This window comes from Copidosoma floridanum, unplaced genomic scaffold (genome assembly GCF_036245765.1).
Source record: "Copidosoma floridanum isolate Cflo_tuat_1 unplaced genomic scaffold, Cflo_Japanese_pri ptg000021l, whole genome shotgun sequence".
NCBI lineage: Eukaryota > Metazoa > Arthropoda > Insecta > Hymenoptera > Encyrtidae > Copidosoma > Copidosoma floridanum.
Window position 1 is genome coordinate 27,292,629 of NW_028321898.1, and position 25,208 is coordinate 27,317,836.

At 44.5% G+C, this 25,208-nt stretch overlaps 1 protein-coding gene across 1 annotated transcript; it reads left to right on the top strand.

The window, feature by feature from the left end:
• Window positions 1-98: 98 nt before the first annotated feature.
• On the top strand, window positions 99-24,468 carry LOC106644849 (atrial natriuretic peptide-converting enzyme). Its single transcript, XM_089594831.1, has 13 exons — window positions 99-167; window positions 12,619-12,657; window positions 17,012-17,195; window positions 18,958-19,171; window positions 20,629-21,012; window positions 21,103-21,344; window positions 21,444-21,650; window positions 21,875-22,088; window positions 22,601-22,746; window positions 23,207-23,390; window positions 23,760-24,007; window positions 24,088-24,206; window positions 24,295-24,468. Exons 1-13 carry the CDS (start codon window positions 99-101, stop codon window positions 24,466-24,468), a joined length of 2,424 nt encoding a protein of 807 aa, XP_089450957.1.
• The last annotated feature ends 740 nt before the right edge of the window (window positions 24,469-25,208 follow it).

The following is a 25,208-nucleotide window of genomic DNA, read 5'->3' on the forward strand; positions in this document are numbered from 1 at the left end:
TCTCCCTGTGTAGGAAAACACTTGCTAAATTTATGTTTAGTAGGTGTAAATTATATGCACATGAGAGGATTTGAATTTTGGTTACCTAAATAGCCGCGATGAATTTCAAGGAGTTTCGTGAATTCTTACACCTGCAAAACATGCACGCCTCGAGCGCCAACGTTTCCGTACGTGAAATATTTCACGCGCCAGCGTTTTCGTCAGCTTTTCGGGCTAATCGATTAGTTCTGCGCTCACATCCGCTTACGGAATATTTATAAGCGTACATTTATGTGCAAACGTTTCGTACGTTTGCCCAACGCGCGAGGAAATAAAAAATTTAATTTATTTCACAAGCATTTTTAACTACGAAAATTTTGTTTATTCACTCGCTTGTGCAATACCAAACGCGGAAAAACAAAAAACAATTATTTATTTAAGCATTACATTTAAAAATTAGTTTACCTATATGGTTCTACTCGCTTTATGACCATATTTTATGAAAAAGGCACCATCATCTCCAATACATGTCATTTCAAAATCATTTCTTGTAGATAATGCATCAACAAGTATGTATTGATTAGTCGTCACCTGTGCTTAAAGCTCTTTCACTCGGATTACGCACAACAAATATTGTCAATCAACAAAAAGTGCTTTCAAGTCAGGCGATAACTCTGCCATGTCGATATGATTTACTACAGCAACTTTCGGGAGCCCAAACACACGCTAAATCCTCCTAAATAAAAAAAAAACACCCAGTGACACTGCAAGTCGCGCGCGAGGGGGAAAAAAAAGAAAGAAGGGAAGAAAGAAACGAAAGTCTCGCGTGCATTTCGCGAAACGCTTCTCAAGAGCTCCGTGAGCATAATACGCGAAACACCGCGCATACCAAGCTCGAGGGGCCGTTGGTGCCATTTACCATCGCGAGGAGAGCGCATTCCTGCGAGCTGTCTGTCGACGTTTGAAAAATCGACCCCCCCCCGTTCCCCGGTGCAGCTCCGCGAGTTTGTAAACACACACACCATCGCCTACATACTTGTACCTCACCCATCGGGAATTTGCTCTCTTCGAGACTGTACTCTTTTCCCTGACGTCACCGGAGTAACCGTTCACGACCTGTCGATGCTCTTTCGGCAAAAAAAAACAGAAGAGGCGTGCCTCCCTCCAGCCCAACTCGAACGACGCGACAAGTCGCGCTGACGATACGCGAAAACGGGCTCGTACGGGCCGTTTCACTCGCGATTTTCTCACCTCAAAGGTCCGCGATGAATGAGTGTTGTTTTTGATCAAGCGCAAATTAATCGGTTAGGGGAGATACAACCACTCGGCCAGAGCATGTCGGTCACAAATTTTGTCAACGTTAAATGTAATTTAAATTGAAAGAGCATAAATGACAAATCAAAAGATGCCGCAAATAAATCGTGGTCCGATAATCAGGTCAGCGCGCAACTTTCCTCTCCGCGGCTCCTCTTAAAAAAAAAAAAAAAAAAGAGCGGGAGAGAGAGACAACTCCCTCGCAAAAACCGGTCGGTCGAGCAAAACTCGATCTTGACCATGCAAACGTATATATTCGCCTTATCAGCCGCGCGAAAGTAGAGCATCCACATACACGCGTGTATATATACTTATGCACGAATGGCGTCCCTTGCATGTTTATCGTGTATTATTACGATACGATTCATCCCGGCGTCCGAGGAGAGCTCGGCCGCAACACCTAATTTAGGCTGACGGCAGAGGACGACATAATAATATATTTATGTACACCAGAGACGTTGCGCTTGTGTACACCTTTTTACCTCTTGTGTGTGCTTGCTGCCCCTCCTACGCGCGACCTTGTTACGAATAACCAGTGTAACATGTGGAATATGATGTTTATGGATGCGTGTGCGCGCGCGCGTGTGTCTGTAAGTATGTACGTATGCACGCGTGCCGGCTTCTTCCTGGTGGCCCGACGAGTTTATAAATATGGAGGTATACCGCAATGATCCGTTATCCCCGTCCGATGCCGGTACATTACGTACAGTGTTACTTTATATACATATAGGTATATGTATATACGTATACCCTCACGCAGTTCTCGTCCAGGCATATATATATATATACACGTACAGATAATGTGGATTAAATCAACCGCAACTGGATATACATAATACGATATCCTTCCGTGCGGCAAATGGTAGGGAGAAAATTGGACGAAAATGCGCTTTCGCGCGTATCAGCGCCATTGTTTTTTTCGAAAAATTTTTCGCCACGCAATTTCTAATTTTGCCAAATGCTTTCGTACAGCTTTACAGTTTTAATCGATGAGCCTCGTTTAGTTTCATTTGCGAACGTAACGTTTATAGGTATAGTGCAGAATGAGAACAGTTACGAGGAAAAGGAAAAGATGCAAAATTGTCGTGGTTAATAATTTGGAAAGTATACAATCAACCTACATGCGACGAGTGAGATCTACTTTGACGAGATATGGTGATCATATTCTGTTTTGTAATGTCATATTTTTATTGATCGAGTTTTTTGTTTCACTTTCACGCAAATTGAAAAAAAAATATAATAAATAATCTCTGGGTACTCGTAAAAAGCCCATTTGGTGAGAACAAAACTAAGCATTTCAAACACACTTTTTCTATTTCTTTGCACTTTATTCGGTCGCACGCATTGAAATCGCAGTGGCCCAACACGCGAAGGCTTTCAGCGACAGCGTGTATGATAAAAAAAACTCATCCAGCCAAAAACGCTAAAAAAAACCCTCCTAAATCCCATCCTCCCCAAAAAAAAAAAAAAAAAAAACGAACGACCCAAAGAGACAATTATTTTCTGCGCACAAAGTAAGTACATCGAACGGTTCGTTAGTCCCAAGCGCAATTAGCGCTGGGTAGGCATGAAAAAAAAAAAAAAAAAAAGTTCACGCTCCCTGCGTTCACCGCTGATGGCCTCGTTACAAACACAAACGAACCACTGCCGCGCATCGCGAAAATAATGTCCCGTGCATACACGTGTGCGTACACATAAACGCAGAGAATCGGCCATTAGATATTATACCTTGTATGCCTATATATACGTACAGTAAATCGGTCCGAGAAAAAGCGATAATCGGCGCAATCGCTCATCCCGGCGCTATCTCTCCGATTTTTTTTCATCTTCGGATTCTCCAATTCTCTCAACAAGCTGCAACGAGGCTCTCGTCAATTGCGCACGTATTAGGTACATACGCATGCTGTTACGGGGTCTCAGTCGAAAGTACGCGGGTCGACGCACGCAAGAGAGGAAGAGATGGTCTACTCTGTTCTCGGAGATTACACGAGGCTGCAGAAGCTGCGGCTTCGGCTTTTGTACCGTTAAGACGTTGGTGCAAGTACGCGATAACCGAGTTGGACCGAGTGCGTTGGGTATACTCCTGATGTCGGCTTACTCGTTACTTGGCCGTTGCAGCCGACTTTGTTTCATTTTCATTGAAAAACTATAGGCATTGTAAGGGCCAGTTGACGCGAGGATGCCAATTTTAGTAATTTTGAGTGAATTGTCGAAGAAAAACAAGGTGGATGAAAATTGCGTGGGAAACGGGGTGTGCTTCGAAAGAACAGTTTTTACCTCACAATTTTGCATGGAGATAGTTCGTCAAGTTTGACACACGGGGCTGGAATTTGGTCTGAAAGTTTTACCATTTTTTTCTTCTTTCTTAAAGGAAAAGATAACCGCGTTTCAACACATTGTTTCGCAAAAATTAAAAAAGTTCCCGGGGACGAATAAAAAAAAAAAAAAAAAAAAAAGAACAGGTTACCGATCACAGGTGTTTTTCCTGGCGGGAAATTCTCTCGAAAAACCGATGCAAGATTTTCATTTCAATCGTATTTTTATTAAAAACCTGATCCATACAGCCTCCATGGATATATACATTGCGTAAGCAGCGTATATAGTTACAATCTTTCCGATGTACGAAGAGAAAGCACCGAAAGTGCACTTGTACATGCGCATATTATACACCCAACCCAATCTTGTGTATTATCCATCACCAAAAATGTAATGCACATAGTCCCATATATATACACCACTTGATGTAGCTATTAAATATAATAGACACCAACCTGCACCATATAGTTCTTAATTCCCCGTGAATATGTAATTCAATGCAATATCCTGTTGTGCATCATCATTTCTCTGCTCCCACATCATTTTCCCTCGTCTAAATCCGATTCCCAAACGAAATCTAGCAAATTGGCTAGCGCGCGCACAAAGACAGCGCTCGACTTTCTTTGGCTCGTTTTGCATGTCCTACGCGTATATGGGTGCAACAAAAACAAAGAGACATAAAAGCAGAACAAGGACTCACATGTAGACATATAAGTAGGTATATATATATGTATACGCTGTACAATGGAGCCCGGCGAACTCCGCGTCCGTGTTTAGCGGTCGCGGCACGCCGAGTTCACCTCCTGAATAATATACGGCGTTTTTGCCAAACCCATTTGATTGTCGATCCGCGCTCTAGTACATATTATATAGTTATATGTGTGTATGCCTGTGTGTATACACAGCCTTTCCCGCCGAGGCGAGGAAAGTAAAGGTGCACAAAAGAGGTAACATGCACAGGCTCTCTTGTGGGATTTGTTGTAACATTACGCAACTACGGCGCTTTTGCGGAGAAAGAAGGGAGCCAGAAATACTTTGTGTATACCTATACTTGCCGGCGCGTTCGCCCGATCTCTGCTCTTTATCGTAATTGTCCTTACGTAAGGGTCACTGTACCTGTGCCCGTGCATTACGTAAAATATATGCTAATTGCAGCCACAAGAGTTGAATATTCTACTTTTAGTTACAACCGCGTGTGCACGCGTGTCTAGTATTATTATTTTGCATTTGCAGTGCACCGATTTTGTTGAAAGGTTATACGAGTAAAAGCTCTCTCGCAGGATTAAATGGTACAGCCCCGACTTGACTGGCTCGATCGAGGCCTGCAGGGCGCGTTTTTTTTTCCTTTTTTGCATTGTACTTACACTTATCAACTTGTAAATCTCGAAATGTTTCCCCAAGTATGGGCATACCTGCACAGGTGTATGTACGACAACACGTGGGGAGTAATGGGTAACCAAAAAAAAAATAAATAAATAAATAAATAAATAAACATGGTATGTTGCATCGCGATACGTGTAATTTTTCATGAATCATCGTTTTGGCGCGAGTGTGTCTACACATTATTGTATCGTGTCTCATCGAACGGGGAATAATAATGATGATAATCGAGCGGAGGCGCGTTTGGGACGTACACAAATTGTGAGTCATGCCTCTGATGAAAGGAAAAACAAAAATAAAATAAACAAAACATTGCATGTATAACCGTCCACACTTCAGAGGCTCCCTGGGACGAAAGTAAAACTTTGGCTCGATACTGCAGTAAACAAACGCGATGAATATTTATACGAGTCCACGCGTTTATAAATTATAATAACAACATGTTTATCAACAACGCAATAATATTATTCAATTCTCATTTGGACGTCATCGCTGATCCTTTTTCAACAAAAGCGCACTATCGGTATTTATTACGGCATCATTGGGTCATCTGTCTACTGCCCATCGAAAAGTAGGAGATCCCCCCCCAAGTCAACTATTGTGTATATATAAAGATAACCACGCATAGTATGTCCAGGTACATATACCTAGAGTATCCAGAGGTCGCGTCCCAGTAGCCGTTGAAAAATCCCCTTTCCTCCTCGCGTCTCTTCCCGAGAAAAGAGAAAAATAAGAGGATGAAAGAAAAAAAGAGCGCAGTCTTTCATTGGCTCGAGAGCCGAGTCGAGTGTATAACGGGTCGTCCCGTTCAGGCCGTTAAAAATCGTGCCACTAGGTATACTGTATAGCTATACCAGCGTCGCGTCGCTCTTCTCTCTATACACATATAGCTACCGCCGTTGGAGATGCCTATCTCACATATATATAGACCTAAGATAGAGAGACCCGCTGACGTCGTCGTCGTGGGGTTACAACGAACGTCTGATCTTTTTTTTTTTTTTTTTTTACACGAATACGGTGATCATGGCACACGTACCTCGAAGGTGTTGGGAGGCAGAGAGAGAGATAGAGATTAGAGTTGTTTTCCTTTTGGTCCACACCCGCGGGACTAAACGTGACCTGGATATGATTCACGAGTCTCGATCTTAGACCTCGGATCCTTTGTGTTTTGTAAGGAGAGAAAAAAAAATCCTTATAATTTTCATAAAACTACCAAGGCGAGGCAATAAACGTCAATTATCCTCGAAACTGGACCAAGTGACGAGAGGTGGTATGTAGAGGACGTTCGTTTATTTGCTTACGTTCCAAGAAATATAGTATATAATATTATAGCGCACTTTTTGTTACACGTTTCATCTCGGCGTGCCTCCACGGTAATAATGACAATTAAAATAATTTTCTCCCCATTTTTAGTGTACATGATGCAGATATATTGCATTTCGGTACACACATACACCTGATTCAATAACGTCGATAAATTGCTATGATGCAACTGAGAGATTATTTGAGCTTTCGACGAGGGATGGAGTTAGAAACTATGTATATGTATTACACGGGGTACATTTGATGCACCCGTATTTGTATAAATTGCAACTATGTATATAATTATATATGTATTTGAGCTCGTGGATTGATTGGCCTGTTATTGAAAACCCACGGCACTCGTGAGCGAAGCAATTAATCATCGAACGAGGACATCGACTTTGGCGCAAAGTCATGAAAATCGATAATAGACCCATTTATGGGCAAAACCTGAGGAGATAGGGACAGGCACAAAGACACGTGTGCATGTAATATACTTTCCGCGATCCTTTCAATTCATGCATCGGGAAAAAGCGCCTGCATGGGGGTGCTTTTACGGCAACGGCTGCAAGAGGGAGTATACTATCGATAACCGATTTTTTTTCTTTATCTTCCCTCCTCGCGTTTCTCCCTCCCATCTCCATTGAGTGGCGCTGCTCTACTACTCGTCGAGTGCAGGTATCTAATACTCTGCCTCCCTTTGGAAGTGTACGTACGCTATACTAAACGTATACACTACACACACGATTTCTCGTGGAAGATTCCCTTTGATCGTTGCCAGCGCGGCTTCGCGCAGCCCCTTTGTGATGTGTATGTGTCCGTGGACGACGAGACTCCGTGTGGGAGCCTAATTAAGAGTGAGAGGGAGGGCATGATATAAGCAATTAGATTCAAAGGACGAAAAATTAGTATAACACAGGTTAGTTATTTAGTTCCGGACTCGCTTCTTTTTTTTTTTTTTTTCCTATTTTGCAATATCCGTACTTGCGCTATTGATTTTCGTGAAAAAAATAAAACTGGTACATCATTTAAATCAACAAGTTACATTTTGCTCAAACGTTTCAATATTCATCCAAAGTGAAGAGTAACAACATTTTCCAATAAACGATAAGCTGGACACGAGCAATCTCAAAGTGATAATCGCGCCATCGCGTAATTATTGGATAATATTAAATGTACGTTACCCCGTGTGCGTGTGTGTATTGCCTTCGTGAATCGGTCATTATCGCTATTAAGTAATTCAGGATGTACAAATATAAATATAGAGGTACTAACGGAGGAAAGAAAGAATATAATGGTCGAGTGGTTTCAATTAGCCGTGAAAACGATGAAGGAAGTGTATACACGAAAACGGGACGTGATTGTGTCTCTCGCTCGAAATACGTGTAATTTCGTGCACTACTGTGTGCGAGCAGATAATAAGTAGGTGCTTTTTTTTTTTTTTTTTTTTTTTTTTTCTTAGTTCACGTGCGAAGGCGGTATTTTTCTCTTGGGTACTGAACAACGACCACCGTTTCACACGCGTTTACTCGTTGAGCAATAATTTTTAATAACGGCACGTTGAAGCTAAATGAATTGTTTCGACGTGATGGAATTCGAAGAAAAGTCAGACATCACATTTTTCCAATTTTGAGTACAGACAAAGCTTGAACTTTATTATGCGCTGCATTTATGCAGGTATACCCACGAGGTAGAAGATAGGAAGGGGCTGTCGTTTCGAGTTACTTATACAATAGTTCTAAAGTTCCAGCTCTTCTCCTCCTCCGACCAAGTTACTCCATGATGCCCTACTTATTCGAAAATTGTTGCACGGGTTTGACGTGGCTAACATAATAAACCACCTAATGTGGAGAAGATTGCCGTATTACCTCATAATATTAATAGACATGTATGTATGGGTGTGTGTGTTACCGCATCATCGTCGCGCCGTAATTATATGGGCTCCAAACTTTGGTGACAATACAAATGTTTGCAATTAATAACACTGGGACTATACTGTCATATTTGCTTATTGGTACATTATTCGCACCATACGATATCATACATAGGTATAACTATTTTTGTGAAAAAATCAAACTCCTTTTATTTACCGATAACCGATACACGCGAGCACGATTATTCATGAGAATGTACATATTAATCATACACTTACACGAGAAAGCCGATTTTCTGCTCACTCGAGGAGGGAGAGAGAGAGACTTTTATAAAAGTATCCACGCATACAGTATATAAGCGCACCTGCAACTACTTCTATTTATACAGAAAAGGTAAAAGCCAATATAACTGTATAATTAATGACTATACGCGAGCACACGTGCGCGATTTCCGCGAATAATTAACTCGTTTTCCGTGAAGAAGAAAACAAAAAGGCGCATGCACAATTACAATAATAACATAATATATAAGCACCTGCTGTGAGTGGGCGTGCGTATACAAAAATGAAGACACAGAAGAAAGGGGTAATAGGTAGACTCGTCGCGAATCCGTGATGTACGACATTCTTCTAGGTCAGCGATTCGTGTGTCTTTTATACTGCCAACTGGCGTATACGTGGAACAAATCTGGAGCTGACGAGACGAAAAAAAAGAAAAAAAAAAAAAAATCTACGTCAAAATGATGATTGTACGGTTTCGGGAAGCGTATACGTGTACTACGAACTGGAATCGGAGGGTGATTATCGAGGCTTTGTTTGCTTCGGCGCTCGTTAATACGCGCGAATAACAAATAAACGCGCAAAACGATATTCTCGGGCACGGGGGGACCCACTTGTCGTTCGCACCTATGACGAAGAAAAAAAAAAAAAAAGAACCAGACCCAAAACCCTAACGGTACACCGAAACGGAGATCCAAAAAGAACAAAAAAATCGTAGCCAATGAAAAACAAACAAGACGCACAGCGCGCCTCTACATGCGTATATATGTATATTTCTCTTGGACGAAAAACGGCGTAGAGAACCGTAAGCCCATCACCGTCTCGTTTAACCCACTCAAGGCCACTCGCGGAAGATATACCTGCGCAAAAATGTTGGTGTACATAATATATAAAATAAGGTGTGTGTGTGTATATGTTGTATACACATACCCCACAGAGGCGCTCGGGGATGAGAAAGTGATCCGGGTCGAGGCTATCTTTCCGCGGGTCAGCCTTGAGGGGCCGAGGGAGGAGGAGAATCCACGCCGGCTCGTGTGTAATGGGCACTCACGAAAGGGTCGAGCGCGAGGATGTAGGTATACCTACTTGTTCGCGACTCGCGCGTATATATACGTATTCCGAAAGTAAAATCGTATACGCGCTCTCGCCGCCGATCCCGTTACTTCCCCCCCCTCTCTCTCTCTCTTTTGGCCGTACGGAATTTCATTTGCTTCTTCGCGCGTGTCCGAGGATTTTCATGAATCTTATCTTTTACGTGATTGTATACAGTTTTAGCGGATATAAAAGCCCGATGTTTAGTCTGCCCCTTCGAAAATTATCGTTTATTTATATTACTTATATCGGATGAAAAACATATATATCCTCGTCTGTAGCGGTAAGTTGTGAGAGAAAAAAAAAAACAAATAGTTTAAGACAAAAGGAAAGGAAAAAAAAAAAATAGCTTACCAAATGAACCGTAAAATGTACGGTGCACCGAACTTTACGCGCCCAAGCAGCTGGTGCGCTCAGTTTTGGGAAGACAATGGATAATTAAGGATATAAACTTGGTGATGCCCATAAGTATGAAAAAGCAGGAGAGGCGCAGTTGTATCTGATGTGTATACGTTGTACGAGTAAATAAGGCAAAATATACATGGACAATGGCGTTGTGGGCATAAATCGCGCGCGCGCCTTTCGGTTACCGGCTTCGAAGCAAGTATACATATATACTTGTAATAAACGATCGGCCGCTCTTCTTATGAATGTAAATTTATGCGCTCACGCACAGTGTTCTCCTTGAAAAAAAAAAAGAAAAAAAAAAAAAAAAAACGTATCGCCCGTGTGTTAATTCCCGTTAGGGCTAACTGGGTGCAATGATATCGCGTGCGCGATGGGAGCCAATAAAGTAATCATTGCTCGTATGTAAAATATAGTGTCCTTATGACTGGTAGGTTTTACACGCGTAAGTTAGGTATATACCTGTATCTCGGGTAATATAGGTGCAACGCAAGTTCATCCAATGTAAAGTACAGCAGCGCTATTGTTATAACGCGCGTACATCGAATGAACGTAACGAAAATTCAATTGTGGCAGTAACATGGGCTGCAGATCGATGCCCATATACTTACAGATAAACACGGGATAGCTACGCGTATAGTATATAGGTGTACGCACTTGTTCCGCGAATGCAATCGCGAGGATCTCTATTGGATTCCAATCGAATCGCCGACGATGATACCAACGGGAAAGTACACCATACGGAGAGTAATTAACACGGCGCGCCGCGCGTGCTCGGGCTTTTTATCGAATTTTGCTTTCAGCGTTGGAATCACGAGGGAAAGAAAAAAAAAAAAAAAAAAAAAAAAACGAAGCTTTTTCGGTGTATATACCTATACCTACGTAATGCACGTATGCATACATCAATGATAATTCGATACAAGCAAACTGCGTATCATATAGGTACCTACTTGCATTGACCCTGAAGATCTCGAAGATAAGATCTCGTAATAGAATAACCCGAGCGAGACTCTTGCGTGCCGTGGAATTAAAACGTTATGTTTTCCCTTGTAATGCACCGCGTCAACGATTTGACTTTCAAATGTACCCGTGCAGTATAATACACGTGCGCTCGTATATACCTACTTGCCGTCAAAATTCGGATCTTCAGGTAACACAACGACAAATGCCGATGCTAATCGCATGTACGATTGGGTACATTTATACCCTCCCACATGGAGGGAGAACACGATGAACGAGGAGGAACAAAGTAATAGACATCCTTATTGCCCATTGCATCGATTCATGTAGGCCCCATTGGGATACGTGTACTCCGTGGGCATGTAATTTTATATCGAGATCACGATCCCATGCACTTGTTCATGGAGGTACATTGTACACCCCCCCCCATTCATATACATACACCTATACCTGAAGCATATATTCGTATACTTTGCGCGAGTCGTGCACTCGCTACCGGCAGCATCAAAACTTACCTAATATACAGAGTGAGAGAGAGAGAAGAAACAGTAGCAGCGGATGAGAGAGCGAGCACACCTGCCGGGCGCGAACATCGACCCGTGAGGTTCCCGTAATAACTGTTGCCTTTCGTAATCCATCATCATGATCATCCATCCTCTGTCGTTCTCGATTCTCATCGCGATTAACAAAGTAACGTGCGCGTAACGCCAAAACAACGAAAAATCGGCGCCCGAGATCGGTATGGGCGTTCAAACTCCACCGGCGATCTTTTCTGGAGCAAAAAAAGACGATCTCGAGTCGAAGGATATTATATACGAACGCGGCATGTATATGCTCATATAGGTATAGAATATGCGTACCCGTGAGCGCGAGCACGTGATACGAGGAGAAGGAAAGAAACGGAGATCGGTAAGAGGAATTAAGGAGTGTATAAGATTGTATCCTTATACTCGTATGTAGAGCGTTTGGGCTTGACTCTATAGAGACCTCATATATTATATGCCGCGTCTTATTCGCGATCTCTCGTCTTTTGTATGATAATAATAATAATAATAATATATTTGATAGGAGAGGGAACGAGGAAAGGCGAGGCTCTCTCTCTCTCTCTTACACCACAGAGTTGGGGGAGAGAAAGAGGCATATAACGGTACGCTGTTAAGTGTGTAACCAAGAGGTGGTATGTTATATATATATATATACGTGTGTTACATTGTGCTCTTGTACTATTAAAGGTGTATACTTATGCGAGTGTACGGAGAAGTGGCGCAAGTGAGACAGAAGCCATTGTGGTACGTGAGTGGCTCGAGAGTTGTATACGTTATAAGGTATACGTGCAATGCATGCGGTGCACCGTGTGCGTCGGACAAAGCGGGCCAGAGAGTGTGTGCGAGCAGAGTGCGAGCATTGTAAGTATACTTATATACTTGTGGGTGAAAGATCGGCACGCGAGTGCGCGTATATATATATATACATACACTTAGTCGAGAGGTGAAGAGGGAAAGATGATTTGATATGCGAAGTGCTCGACGGTATACTTAATAAGGAAAGTCGAGTGGAGAAGTGTGGAATGAAAACAAAAAAAAAAGATGAACGAGGATGTTGCTCCTTTTTTGAGGATGATTCCGTGCGCGATAGGGGGTATTACGTGTGTATACAAAGTTGCGTGTACGCGCTATTAGCATCGAGGGACGATCTCGATTTTCGTAATTTCGGATTAGGCGTATGTACATCCGCGCTCCCTCGCGTGGGATAATCAGGTTGGTTGTGAAACGGTGTTTCGTACCTATACGTATGGGTATGAAATATTAAACGTGGATTTTTCGCAGTGATTCCGTAAGGTCTCTCGGAGAGAGAGAGGGAAAGGATGTTTTATGCACGATTCGTTGAATAACCAACGTCACAATCCAATCTTCCGAAGGCAAGCCCGTGGATTAATTGTTCAAATGGCTTTTTGCGGTTTTCGGCACGAATACATATATATACGTATATATAATATATCGTACAAGGCGGAGAAAAGCCCGCGAGGGGGAAAAATAATTACGACACCGAGGGAAATGCACTTGGACCGGGAGGCACGTGGGAGGCGGGCAAAAAGTTTTACCTTTGTACACGTAATTTTACAATATTCCGGGAGCACCGCACGGAAAACATTAGCCGTACAGTTTTACGCGATGTATATTATACTGTGCGCGGGCCTAAAAGCGTATATATAATATATAAGCTCCAACTTTTTTTTCCTGTCCCTCCGTTGAAAGCTAATTGGATTTTTAGGTGGCAGGTAAATTAAAAAATTAATCAAGCGTTTGCCACGTGATCTACAGGTGTAATGAGTATCAAAGTGACTTTTTACTTTGGATCACCCTTTACTTTTTTTTTTTTTTTTTTTTAATTTAAAATACCTAAATATAGTATTTTAGACCAGGAAGCTTCATAGGTGAACTTGGTTGATAAAATAACCACAAATAAGGGAAAATAGTCGGGGTGTAAGGGTGGATCCGAGGCCACGGCCTAACCACTGATGAACTGTACCGTCCATGGTTTTCCATCGAAACAGTAAATAAACTTTCGTCCCAAAGTATAAGTAACAACAAATAAGGTCCCATTTTACAGGAAAAAATTTCCCACAAAAGTAACCACCTGTTACCTATATATATTATGTACAACCAAGAAACAGCACGCGTGATGTACCTATATGTATTGGCGAGCCTTGGCATGTATATTATTTTGCCTCTCACCGAATCCCTTTTCCATCTCGCGTTCGCTTTGTCCATCGGAGGGACAGTACACATAGTCTTTGGTAAAAGGGAGGCTTTAGGGCCAACAACACCTTCAGCAGAGAGATGTACTTAGTTTTTTAACGAGATCCAACGCGACCACGACGGGGACAAAAGTGTGCACTCTCTCTCTCTCGGGGATCAACGACCCTATACAGACCAGTGCATAGAAGATCTCGTTGTGCATTTACGTGTAACTATATAGGTATGCACGTATGGGAGCGAAGCCGCGAAATGATGGATGGATTAGCCCTCGACGGCGAGGGGGTGCTCCCGTACACACGTAACTCGGCGCTCCTCCGTCGACAATCAACGCGCTGGCTCCGCTTGCGCAACTCTTCGAGAGAACGGCGCACAGAGAGTGCAGTATTTTTTGTATAAAATTTTATGTGTATGTACCTAGTGCGGTTCACCGCGCGGTCGTTGTGCAAAAAGGACAATTCGAAAACTGAATAGCATAAACGAGGGGGGGAGTGAGGGAGAGAGAGCGACACAATGATTGTCTTTTTCTCGCGTTGAGGAAAAGAGGGGGGGGAATAAATAGCGAGGTATGATGGGTGCAGCTGTTTTTTGATCGAGAAATCGTGGCTGTATGATTACGCGGTGCGAACAATCGGCGCGCACTTTTACTCGTCCAAGGTAACTCGAATTAATTTTGTACAGCCCCATCCCCCTGCTTTTTCCAGCTACGTACAAACAAGTTTCAAAGTTCAGCGGTCCATGGAAAGCAAAGTTTTTAAATTATAAATATTACTGCGTCCACGCAGTTTCGCTAAGTTTTATAAAACTTTGAAAAAAAGCGACGAATAATCCATTACCCAGTGGCACGATGCTTACTATACAAAGCAGTTTGGAAAACGGCTCTTTAAATTAACGACAATAAGTTCGTGTAGCATAGTATCGGGAAACATACACGTATATAGGACATGGTACTCGAGAGCTTTAACGCAATTTACAGCGCGCCGGTGTGCGTCGTGGCTGAGGAGCAGTAAATAACTTTGAAAGGTGTGCCGCCATTGGCTGACTAATGGCTTTTACAATTTGGGCGCGGTAAATTGGATATTATACTGGGTGGTACTGAAAAGCGACTATTTACCGTCTAAAAGACACATAATGTATATTATACGTATGAGTTGACAGATTGGATTTTACGACGAGTTAATTGAATAACGTATTATCCCAAGGTATCCGTTATATAGGAGGTAGAGTGAAGGAGACGATGAATTTCGATAGAACCGCAGTATATACATAGAATTACACACGCTCGAGTGACTGATTCATCGATTACGAGGAGACAATGGTTTCTGTACATCTGTATGATACAAAAGTACAGTTTATCGGAAGGAATCGAGCTTCCTCCAGAGAGAGAGACGAGGAAAATTTATTTCCTCTCCTTCTCCCGGCCGTCACCGAGACTCGCGACAAATCCAATTAACAGATAAATAAAGTCCTGCTTCCGAACGTTCCGGCTCAAATTAACAGCTGCGACTCCACTGTTGTACGTGTATGGCTCTTGGGCGTGCAAAAAGCGCCACCTTTTGCAGCAATCTCCGATGTATAATATATAGGGTACGTGAAATCTTTCGGAGCAAAAAAAAAAAAAAAAAAAACTATCAAGAAAACGAAATTACAGTGTAGTTACTTATAGTCGACAATCGGTGCATTTCGTACGGGATTTACAACACATCGGTTATCCCTGAGCCGTTGCGTGTGTCGTCTACTATATGTATACTCGAGGAGAGAAAACAGGGGAGGGTCTACCGTATACACCGCACTTGGTCCGATCGATGGGTGGGAGCTGCGAGACGTATAAAGACGCGCTACAGAGTATATACAGGTACATATACATATACAATGGGTGCAGTGTGTTGTTGCGGTCAGTGGACCGATTAGAGCGCGTTTTCTGCACCGATGCGAAATTACTTCCTCGGAAAGAAAAGAGAAACGATATTATCGACAGCCCTCGTTGTTCCCTCTGTTCTGCCGTTGACGTCGTGTACGTACGATTGTCGCTTTATTATTATTTCTTTTTTCTCTCTATACACACTTGAGCGTCTTTGGTTGACGAATAGAAAGATTGGGCCATCTTCTTATATCTTTTCATTTTTTTTCCTATGATTTCTCGGACTGGCTCAGTCAGTACATATAATATAGTATACACTCTATATGAGAACACGATAGAAAAAACAGAGAGTGTGTTCGGGTGTTCAAGGTATTTATGTATATGTGTACAAACAGAGAGTCCGTTAAAATGACAAAACTTTGGAAAAAATGAAAACAAAGCCAATAAACAAACTTTTTTATTCGTTTTTTCTTTTCTTTCAATTGTCAAATCATTAGGAAAACATTTATGTACTTTCGATGAGTGTAGCGTTGAAGAGAATATTAATTTCCCGAAACAAAGAAAATCAAGGGCCGCGGCGTATAAGCAGTAGCACAATAACATTTTCGCCTGCCGTACGTACACAGGTACGACTGGAAAACTCTTTCTCCCACGCGCGCAACACATGAACGCCGTACCGTGAGTACGTATATACATGCACACTCGCGCAGCCCGTGAAAGAAAAGTAACTCTCCCAAAGCCCAGAACTATAGTGATTTGGGGGCGCGAGAATACGTATGTATACATGTATACACCCACACCTTGTAATTAATGCCTTATTTACGCCTTGGAGCACAACAACCTGCCACGGCAACCCGAGCAATTTCGAGATAAGCCCTAGCTCGCTCGCCACCAAAAAAAAAAGAAAGATATGTTCCGAGGCGAAATTTCGCGAGCTTATTTTTTCTCCCCCCACCCCCTTTTTTCCCGAACGAGTGCGCCTCGATAAGTGTCCGCGATAAGATGTTGGCCCGAGCTGCCCTGCCACACGTGCTCGGCGACTTTTTAACTCCGAGTGCAAAAATAACGGGGAACGGCGACGCCGACCCATAAGTATATTTGCACTGCGGGATGGAGGGACCTTTTCTTTTTTTTTCTCTTCGCCAACCGAGTCTGTAATTTTCATTTGGGGATCGGGTTTTTGCGAGTCGGAACACTCGGAAGATACGGCCGAAATGAAGATTGCGATCTTCGGAAAAGTTCGGCAGCCCCGGTACGTATGTATACCTATGCTCCGTTGTATAACTACACTGTACAAATGGAGCTTCGACTGTTTATGGTTTTAGTTTCCCTGTGAAATTCAATTAGTATAGAGTTGCGATAAACATCCAACTATATCATCATCGCTTTGAGCACATTTGCGACATGTAGTAAAATGTAAACAAATATATATGAATATGTTTCAGTAGAAGAAAGGGAGGAAAAAACTCACCCGATGTCCGATTATCTTTTCAGATCTCGGTGAGCACTGTGAGCACGCGACGGTTCAGCCGAGCGGGCACGCCGAGCTCGATCCTATCCTCGGACAGCGACATCCGGTTCACGCGCAAACTGGGCAGCCAGTACAGGTGCGGCTGTTGCGTCCTGGCCGCCTTTCTGCTCTTCCTCCTCGTAGCCGGTGTCTCCGTCTACCTCGGATGTGAGTATTATTATTTGTACAAGAGTGACTTTTATTGTTTCCACGCTTGGACGGTTTCGAGCTTTCGAAAGGCGGGAAAATTTAAAAAAAAAGGGAGGGAAAGAGCTTTTCGGAATGAGCTTTCGAGAAGTCGTCGGAGCGTTGCGCGGAACAATGCAGCTTTCGGGCAAACTACAGTTCTCACAAACTACTTTGCTCCTCGTGTATGCAAATCCATTACTCGCGTGTACCTACTGATGATTATTACGTGCGCGTAGTGTGCCGTTTAACGTTGCAGCTTTTAAAAAAATGATGTATCCCTAGAACCCGAATAACTTTACGGGTGTAAGTGGGTGCTAGCGAGAAACAGAGACAAAAGGAAGAGCGTGAAAGACGCATAGAGAGGGGGGGGGCGAGAGTCGAACTCCGTAAATAGACACTCTCTCTGCCTCTCTTGCTCTGGTATCTTGAATAAATTAAGGCGCGAGTGCACACGAGAGGCAAAAGCAAAGTTCAAGGCATTATGCAAATACCGCGCTTATACTTATACATGGTAGCACAGTTAGCCGAACTATTTCCAACAGGTTATACGAGAGAGAGAGAGAGGAAGACTGGGGGGGAATCTGCCAAGTGGCGCGGAGAGAGCGAGAACCTGTCCCCCGAAAAATCGAATTTCGATTAATTTTTTTTTTTTTCTTCTTTTCTTTTCTCGTGTTATGGCTCCGTTGAATGTTTAGCTGCGGGATTGAATCACCGAGGAAAAAGGAAATTCCTACTTTGATGTACTTTTATCCTTGTTGATCAGCGTCGATTCATGTAGGGTGCAAGTATAGAGTTGAAGCAAACTTGTTTTTCATAAAAAAACAATTCGGACGCACAAAAAAATAGCTTTTTGGTCCTTGGGTCGTAAAGAGAGAGAAAAAAAAAAAAAAAAAAAAAAAAAAAAGCACTCCGAGTCCCCCATAACTCAAATCGACATTTTAATCGAGACGTCAGCCTAGAGCCGAGCATTCAATAAGGAGCCCGGGGAGAGCGGAGCGTAAAAAACAAGGGAGCGAGCCTTCCGGCCCGAAGAAAGCGATTTCCTGCTCTTGTCGCATTGCAGCCCCTCGCCCTCCCCTAAAAACAGAAGAGAAAGAAAAGAAAAAGGGAAAAACCCCCCAAAGAAAACGCAAAGAGCCAAAGAGCGACCCACGCCCAAAGAGAATTTCCATCTCGCGCACATCGCCCCGGGAGACCCGCGCCAACGGAATAAAACAGCCGAGACAGCGATCAACCCCCTCCTACATACATATGTATACACGTACGTATAAAATAGGTGATTAAAGACGCGGGGGGATAATCGATGGTCGAAGGGGAGGCTGTAATCGTCGGCAATCGACGGTAATGAATTCGAGTGCCCTTCTTTCCTCCGCGACAAGTGCGCCCATCGAAAGCTCTCTCTCGTATGTGTATACCTATACCATTGCATATTATAGTTTACCTGTAGCCCGCGGGGGGTCAAGTGGGCGTTATTAACTTTGAAACAAGTGCTCCCTCTCTCGTTTAGTTTTCACGAGCTGAATTTTCATTTCTTTTTCTCCCGAGCATTTTCAAAGCTAGAGTAAAAAGTGTGTATGCAGTGCAGGCACCAACGGTGGGGAAAAAATTTGCAGAGTCATTGCTCTCGTGGCATTTATTTTAGCGAGTGTCTCCGGCATGGCCTTGAAAAAATTCCGCGGGTCTTTCGAAAGCACGAAAATCAATGTAAAGTATGTGTAACTCACGATGCTCATCCGTATAGCGACGTTTTTGCTGTCGGATGTGCCAAACGACCAGGTGTTCCTGGCGACGTTCCGGGTGACCGGAGGCGACGCGTTCACCCCCGAGCTGGCGGACCCCGGCACCGAGTCGTTCCGGCAGCGGTCGCGCATCTACCGGGACCGGCTGAACTTGCTGTTCCGGCGCAGTCCGCTGCACCTGCCGTTCGTCGCCGCCGAGATCCTTGCGCTGGACGGGTGAGTACATTATGAGTTACGCCTGAAAAAGTCCCGTGTCGTCGTCGAAAAAATGATCCCGTTCTTCCACTCCAGCGGTCAAGTAAATCGGCAGGGAGGAAAAAAAAGACGGACGGTGGAATTGATGGATCGGAACGCGCGCGGGGGGGTATTCAAGGAACCCGCCGAGCCGTGACGCGGGCCTCTCCCGATACCGATCCCTCCTGATCGCGCTCCCGTTTGCGATTCACCGAGACGATAATTGTCGTGTACGCTTGGGAGCTTTTATCGCACGCGCTAATTGTTCGCGGGGGCTTTCTGGCTCGTTTCCAATAGTACACATATACATGGGAGGGCAAAGGGGGGAGCGGTCCCATCTTTGGACGGCATGGTGTACACGTAAAAAGCTCGGCGTGTCGATGTAACGCGTGTAGCCAACTGCGCGGAAAAATAATTGTCCTTCATCCGGATAAACATATGTACATATGGTAGGTGCATGGATACTCGAGGGAGAAAGAGTCCATTGTTTTTGAAAATAGACGCAGAAGGAGTTCGGGTAATGAAGCTACAACTTTCTTCCAAGGGGAAAACTCCATCCCTCTCTCTGCGAGGTATACACGTATATATAACGAAGCAGCAGCGCGGGCAATAAAGTTTTTGATTAAAAGACCGGATTCGGGAATTATTGTGCGACTCATCCTCTTTGTGTCTTTTTCCCTCTTTCGCTCCCTTTTGATGAGCCATTATGCTGCTGCTGTTGTTTACCGCTCCTCTGCTTATCAGTTTTCTTCGAGCAAAGTTTCTTCGGACGGTCTATCTATTGAATATACAACGGCAGTTAATTAACGGCTTGGTATCCGCCTCTGGGAGTTGAATAAAAAAAAAAAAAAAAAAAAAAAAAAAAAACTCGTAATTGGAATACAGATAATCCTCGTCGATAGGGTCAATTAGCGTTCATTATTCAGTTCGGGGATTATTGGGTTGTACCTGTTTAAGTAAATCTCAAGCTCGGTTATTCCATAAAATCATTTGCATGAACTGTACACGAGTTCACCAATCGCGGATGTTTCTAAACAAATATAGGGGGGAAAAAAAAAAAACGAGTACGGGCGGCTATGCTATAGGACGGTAACAAGATACCTCGTCGCTCTACTCCGTCTCTGTACACATGCGTACAAGTATAGGGTATGTAAAAGACTCGGGGCGTTTAAAGTTTCGTACCGACTTTTATTTTACCGTTCGAGTTTCTCATTGTCCCTATGGTGTACACGTAGATCCGCGCATAAAATGCGTCCAACGTAACATATTACATATCTTACAACGAGAGACACCGGATGACGTATCGTGTGTGCGCGCGCGAGCATAGGCGGCTTTTCCAGCTCTTGTACATACAACATTCCATTTGCAAGACGAGCTTGAGCTTTTGTAGAAAGCGAAGCAAACAAAAAAAACCATTTTTTGTTTAAATGGCCCACTAGTGTCGAGAACCAGTACCTCATGGTGCACTTTGACCTGCGCTTCGACGTGCGCTACGGCAGCGTGGACGCGAGCGACGTGGTGGCGGTGCTCGCCCGGGAGATCACCGGTCCCCGGTACCTGCTCAACCTGACGATAGACGCGTCGAGCCTCGAGGTCCAGGAGAGCGCGAGCGCCGCCAACAAGCTGGCCCTGCAGACAAACTCGAGTGGCAATGATCGGCTAAACGAGCCCCGGATGCCGAGCACGAGTCCCAGGCCACCGAGGCGCTGCTCGCCCATCGAGTTCTCGTACTGCAAGCACCTGCCCTACAACTCCACCTCCTACCCGAACTTTGTCGGGCACGCGAGCTCCAGGGAAGTCCACGAGGACATCATAGCCTTCAGGTGAGCCAAGTTTTTTTTTCATCCCCCAACCCCCCCTTCTCTCTCTATCGGCAAATCTATACCAATGATAATCGTCACTACCCCCTGCAGGGAACTGGTGGACGCCGAGTGCTACAAGCAGGCGTACGATTTTATCTGCCAGGTGTTGCAGCCGTCCTGCGTGGAGAGCGACGGCGAGGAGGAGGAGGACACCCTGAGCCCGCCCTGCCGAGGCTTCTGCGCCGAGTTCTGGGCCGGGTGCGGCGGCCGGGTGCCCGAGAGGCTCAGGGCCGCCCTCGACTGCTCGAGGTTCCCCGAGTACGCGGACGAGGGCAGCTGCCGGCCCAAGCCCGGTACGTGCACCCCCTCCCCATATACAATTTATACATGTATAGTACGATGGCTCATATGTGTACAAGAGTGACTATAATATAACTCGTTCGAGGGTATAGGTTGCATACGGGAGTTGAAGGCCAACGCGTTGTCGTCGCGGTTGTGCGACGGAGTGATCGATTGTCCGGACTTTGGTGACGAGAGGGACTGCGCCTACTGCAGGGACGGGCAGGTGCACTGCGGCGTAGGGGCGGCCTGCGTGCCGCGGCACAAGCGCTGCGACGGCAAGGCCGACTGTCCGAACGGCAGCGATGAGAAGGACTGCCGTGAGTACACATATTATATGATATATATACACGTCATAATTATATCGATCCTCATGTACACGAGGGTGTGTCATGGTGTATGTTAGAAATACGTGCGAGTCTCGTTGGCTCGAGGAGGGTTATTGGGTGTCCGTGGAATATATATGTATACATAGTTTTTTTTATAAGAGGGAAGGAAAGAGGGAGAAAAAAAAAAAAAAGAAAAAATGTTTTCGATTCAACAGTGTCACTAGCCCCGAGCTTGAGGTCGTTGAAGCTGCAGCCAAAGGACAGCGTGCAAAGCTCGCGCTACTGGTCCGAGGGCTACGTCGTGTTCAACGAGAGGGGCAGCCTCGGCAAAATCTGCACCGAAAACTTGAACGAGACCCTCTCCGACACGGAAATGCAATCGGTCCTCCAGACCACCGCGAACTCTCTCTGCAACCTGCTCACTTACGAGTTCGTATAATACCCATACATATAATTGTGTATATACATATTTTCGCGTTTTCTACGATTAATTTATTCGTTTCGTGGTCATTTTTTAATACAGCTTATTTGCCACGGTTTTAATTCGTTCGAAATACTTTAATCACATTTTTTGACCTAATAAAGTTTCGTTTTCAAGTGACCATCATTTTTCTGACTCGTGATTAAACCTATATCGGCACAAACAAAGTATAAAATAAATCCCGAAGGCATGAGAGATTTTCGGAACCGTTTTTTTTTTTTTTTTTTTTTTTTTTTTTTATACGTATACGTGAAACCGTCACGCATTACCTTGTTATTCCTATGGAGTTTTTTTTACGTTTTTTAAATATATTTCGTTTTGCATCACCTATAATATAAAATTGAAAGACAAAAGCAAACATTTGTCGGACGATCGTTTACACTCGCTATGCGTATATTATGCATGGAAGTGCTATAAGTGTTAACCGGCATTAACATGTGACACTTGGTTGGCCTCGCAGGGGCGTCAAATCGGTCGAGGTGCGAACGGACGAGGAGGAGGACGTGCCGTACGTCCTGATGCAGGACCCCACGGCCCCGGAAATCACCTTCGTTAGAGCGGCCTGTCCGAGCAAACAGGTCATGTACGTCCGCTGCGCCGAGCTCTGTGAGTTTCTCTTTTATTTTCGGAAATTTTCTTTTCCACTGCCCCCACCCACACAATCCCCGTGCATTCTCGTTTCCTTCCTTCCGTCCTTTTGCAACATTCGATTGGAACAAAGTGTATCTAAACTCTTATTCCATCCTTCTTCTCCTTTTTTTTTTTTTTTTTTTAATTTTTTTCAAGTTATTTTCTGCCTCGATGGTCAGAGTTGTACAGTTGTACCGACCATTCCTTTATATACCTGTCCATAAACGAAAATATACTCCCTTTGGAAATTAAAACTCGTCACAAAATGTTGTGATGGCAAATGTATTAAACAAATAGATACATCCCCGAGAAAATCAGCTCGAGAGCGAATCCGTGTACGCACTGCTGTTCTAAAAAAAAAAACATATGAAAAATAAGGAGTCACCCCCCCGTTCATCATAACCAGTTAACATGAGTCTCGCGCGTGTGTCCACAGCTTGCGGGGTGCAGGGAGTGCGAAGCAACACCAAAGGATCAGGGACGACGAGGAGCCTGGACAAAATATCCGGGCCTGGGGACTGGCCCTGGCACGCGGCTCTCTTCAAAGAGGAGAACCACGTCTGCGACGCCACCCTCGTCTCGGCAAATTGGCTGCTCACCACCTCCTCCTGTTTTCAAGGGTGAGCGCTCCCTTTATCGGCCCACCTCTTTTTTTTTTTTTTTTTTTTTTTTTTTTTTACCTCGTACACACTTGCACACGCCCACAGCTTTTGGATCTTCAAAGCCGAGATCGGTCGCGTCGCTTTGAAGCTGATGCGGCTATCACATTTATTTTTCTTTTTTTTTTTTTTTATCGGAAGCGAGGGGTACACTATACATTTTCGTATCGCCGTCGTTTGCTACGCGAGTTGACTCTGGTCCGAAAGGCCAGTTGTTGGGTAAAAAGTCATCGGCTGATGTTATTGTTATTATTTTTCGACCCTCGTTGCACACGGGCGCAAAAATCGTGAAATATGTAACGAGCCCGCGCGGGGTTGGTAATTCCCCAGGCAACCGGAGGTGGAGTGGACGGCGCGGCTGGGCACGGTGAGGCTGACGAGCAGCTCGCCCTGGCAGCTGGAGCGCCAAATCGTGGGTATGGTCAAGTCACCGGTGGAAGGCAGCACCGCCGTTTTGTTGAAGCTCGACCGAACGCTCGCCCCGTACTCGGACTTTGTCAGGCCCGTCTGTCTGCCGCCGAGCGGCGAGCTCATCGTCAACGCCACCCAGTGCAACACCCTCGGCTGGGCCAAGAACCGTGAGACCCTATACCGACAAATTTACGAGCTTTCCCCCCCCCCCCCACGCAGCTTTTTTCTAAATCTCGTGAATTTACAGGCGATCTGCTGCAAAGGGTGCAACTGAGGTACAGCGCGATGGAGATGTGCGAGAACGTCAGCATAGCTTCGGTGAACAGCGTGTGCACCGAGGCCGTGTACCCGAGCGACGATTGCACGGTAAGCCGATTTTCATACGGAGTGCAAACGAGAGGGACATAAAATAGATACAAATACATCATGTTTATTTGTTTATTTGGCATTGCAGGAAGAAGAGGTTGCCGGGAGCCCGATACTGTGTCAACTGCCCGGCAACCATAGATGGGCGATTTTGGGGGTGAGCAGTTGGCGCATCGCCTGCTCAAAGTCCGGGATAGAGCGGCCACGGCTGTACGACCAGATATCCTCGAACCTCGCCTGGATCAGGTCGACCGTTGACTGAGCACTTCCACGCGCAATAGCCCCGAACTTTTTTGTACATACGGATACTTTTTTTTTTTTTTTTTTTTTTTTTCACTCGTTCGGGGCGACGGAGAGCTATACACTTTGATTCAGGGAATCGAGTTGGTGGCGAAAACCATAAGATTACTTTTTAACGACAATTGTATCGAGAGAATATTTTTTTATACAAGATTATACATGTAAGTAAGGTCCCCAAGATGTTTTTCGCAGTGCAGATACATTGTATTGTGTATAATATATATATATAGACGCTTGTCCGATGTACACTCGAGAGTATATACAGAAGTAAAGTTAGTTACCGAGCGAATTTCCAACGAGAGCCCTAATGGTGTGCTCGAGTTTGCTTCTTCGCGGTTTATTAAATTTACAGTTGGACGAGGAAAAACTTTGTGAGCCAAACAAATGGGAAAAGTTTTTTTTTCTCCCCCTATTACTCGGTACACGCGGGACAAATTGCACTCGCATTGAATAACGTCGATCGTAAAAGATTAAATTCGTGACAATCGGCGTTTCCCGAGAAAGGCCGAGTAATTAATAATTGGTTCGCGTCACGCGGCAGCGGATCTGAATCGAAGCGTCGCTCATTTGCCCGTCCGCGCCCCGTTTCAAAGTCACAATCGGAACATCACCGGAACGAGCGGGGAAACAAACACAATTAGCAGCTTTCCGAGCGACAGCTCGGCGAAAGCCTCCGGGTTCATTTGCGCGAATGAGCGCTCG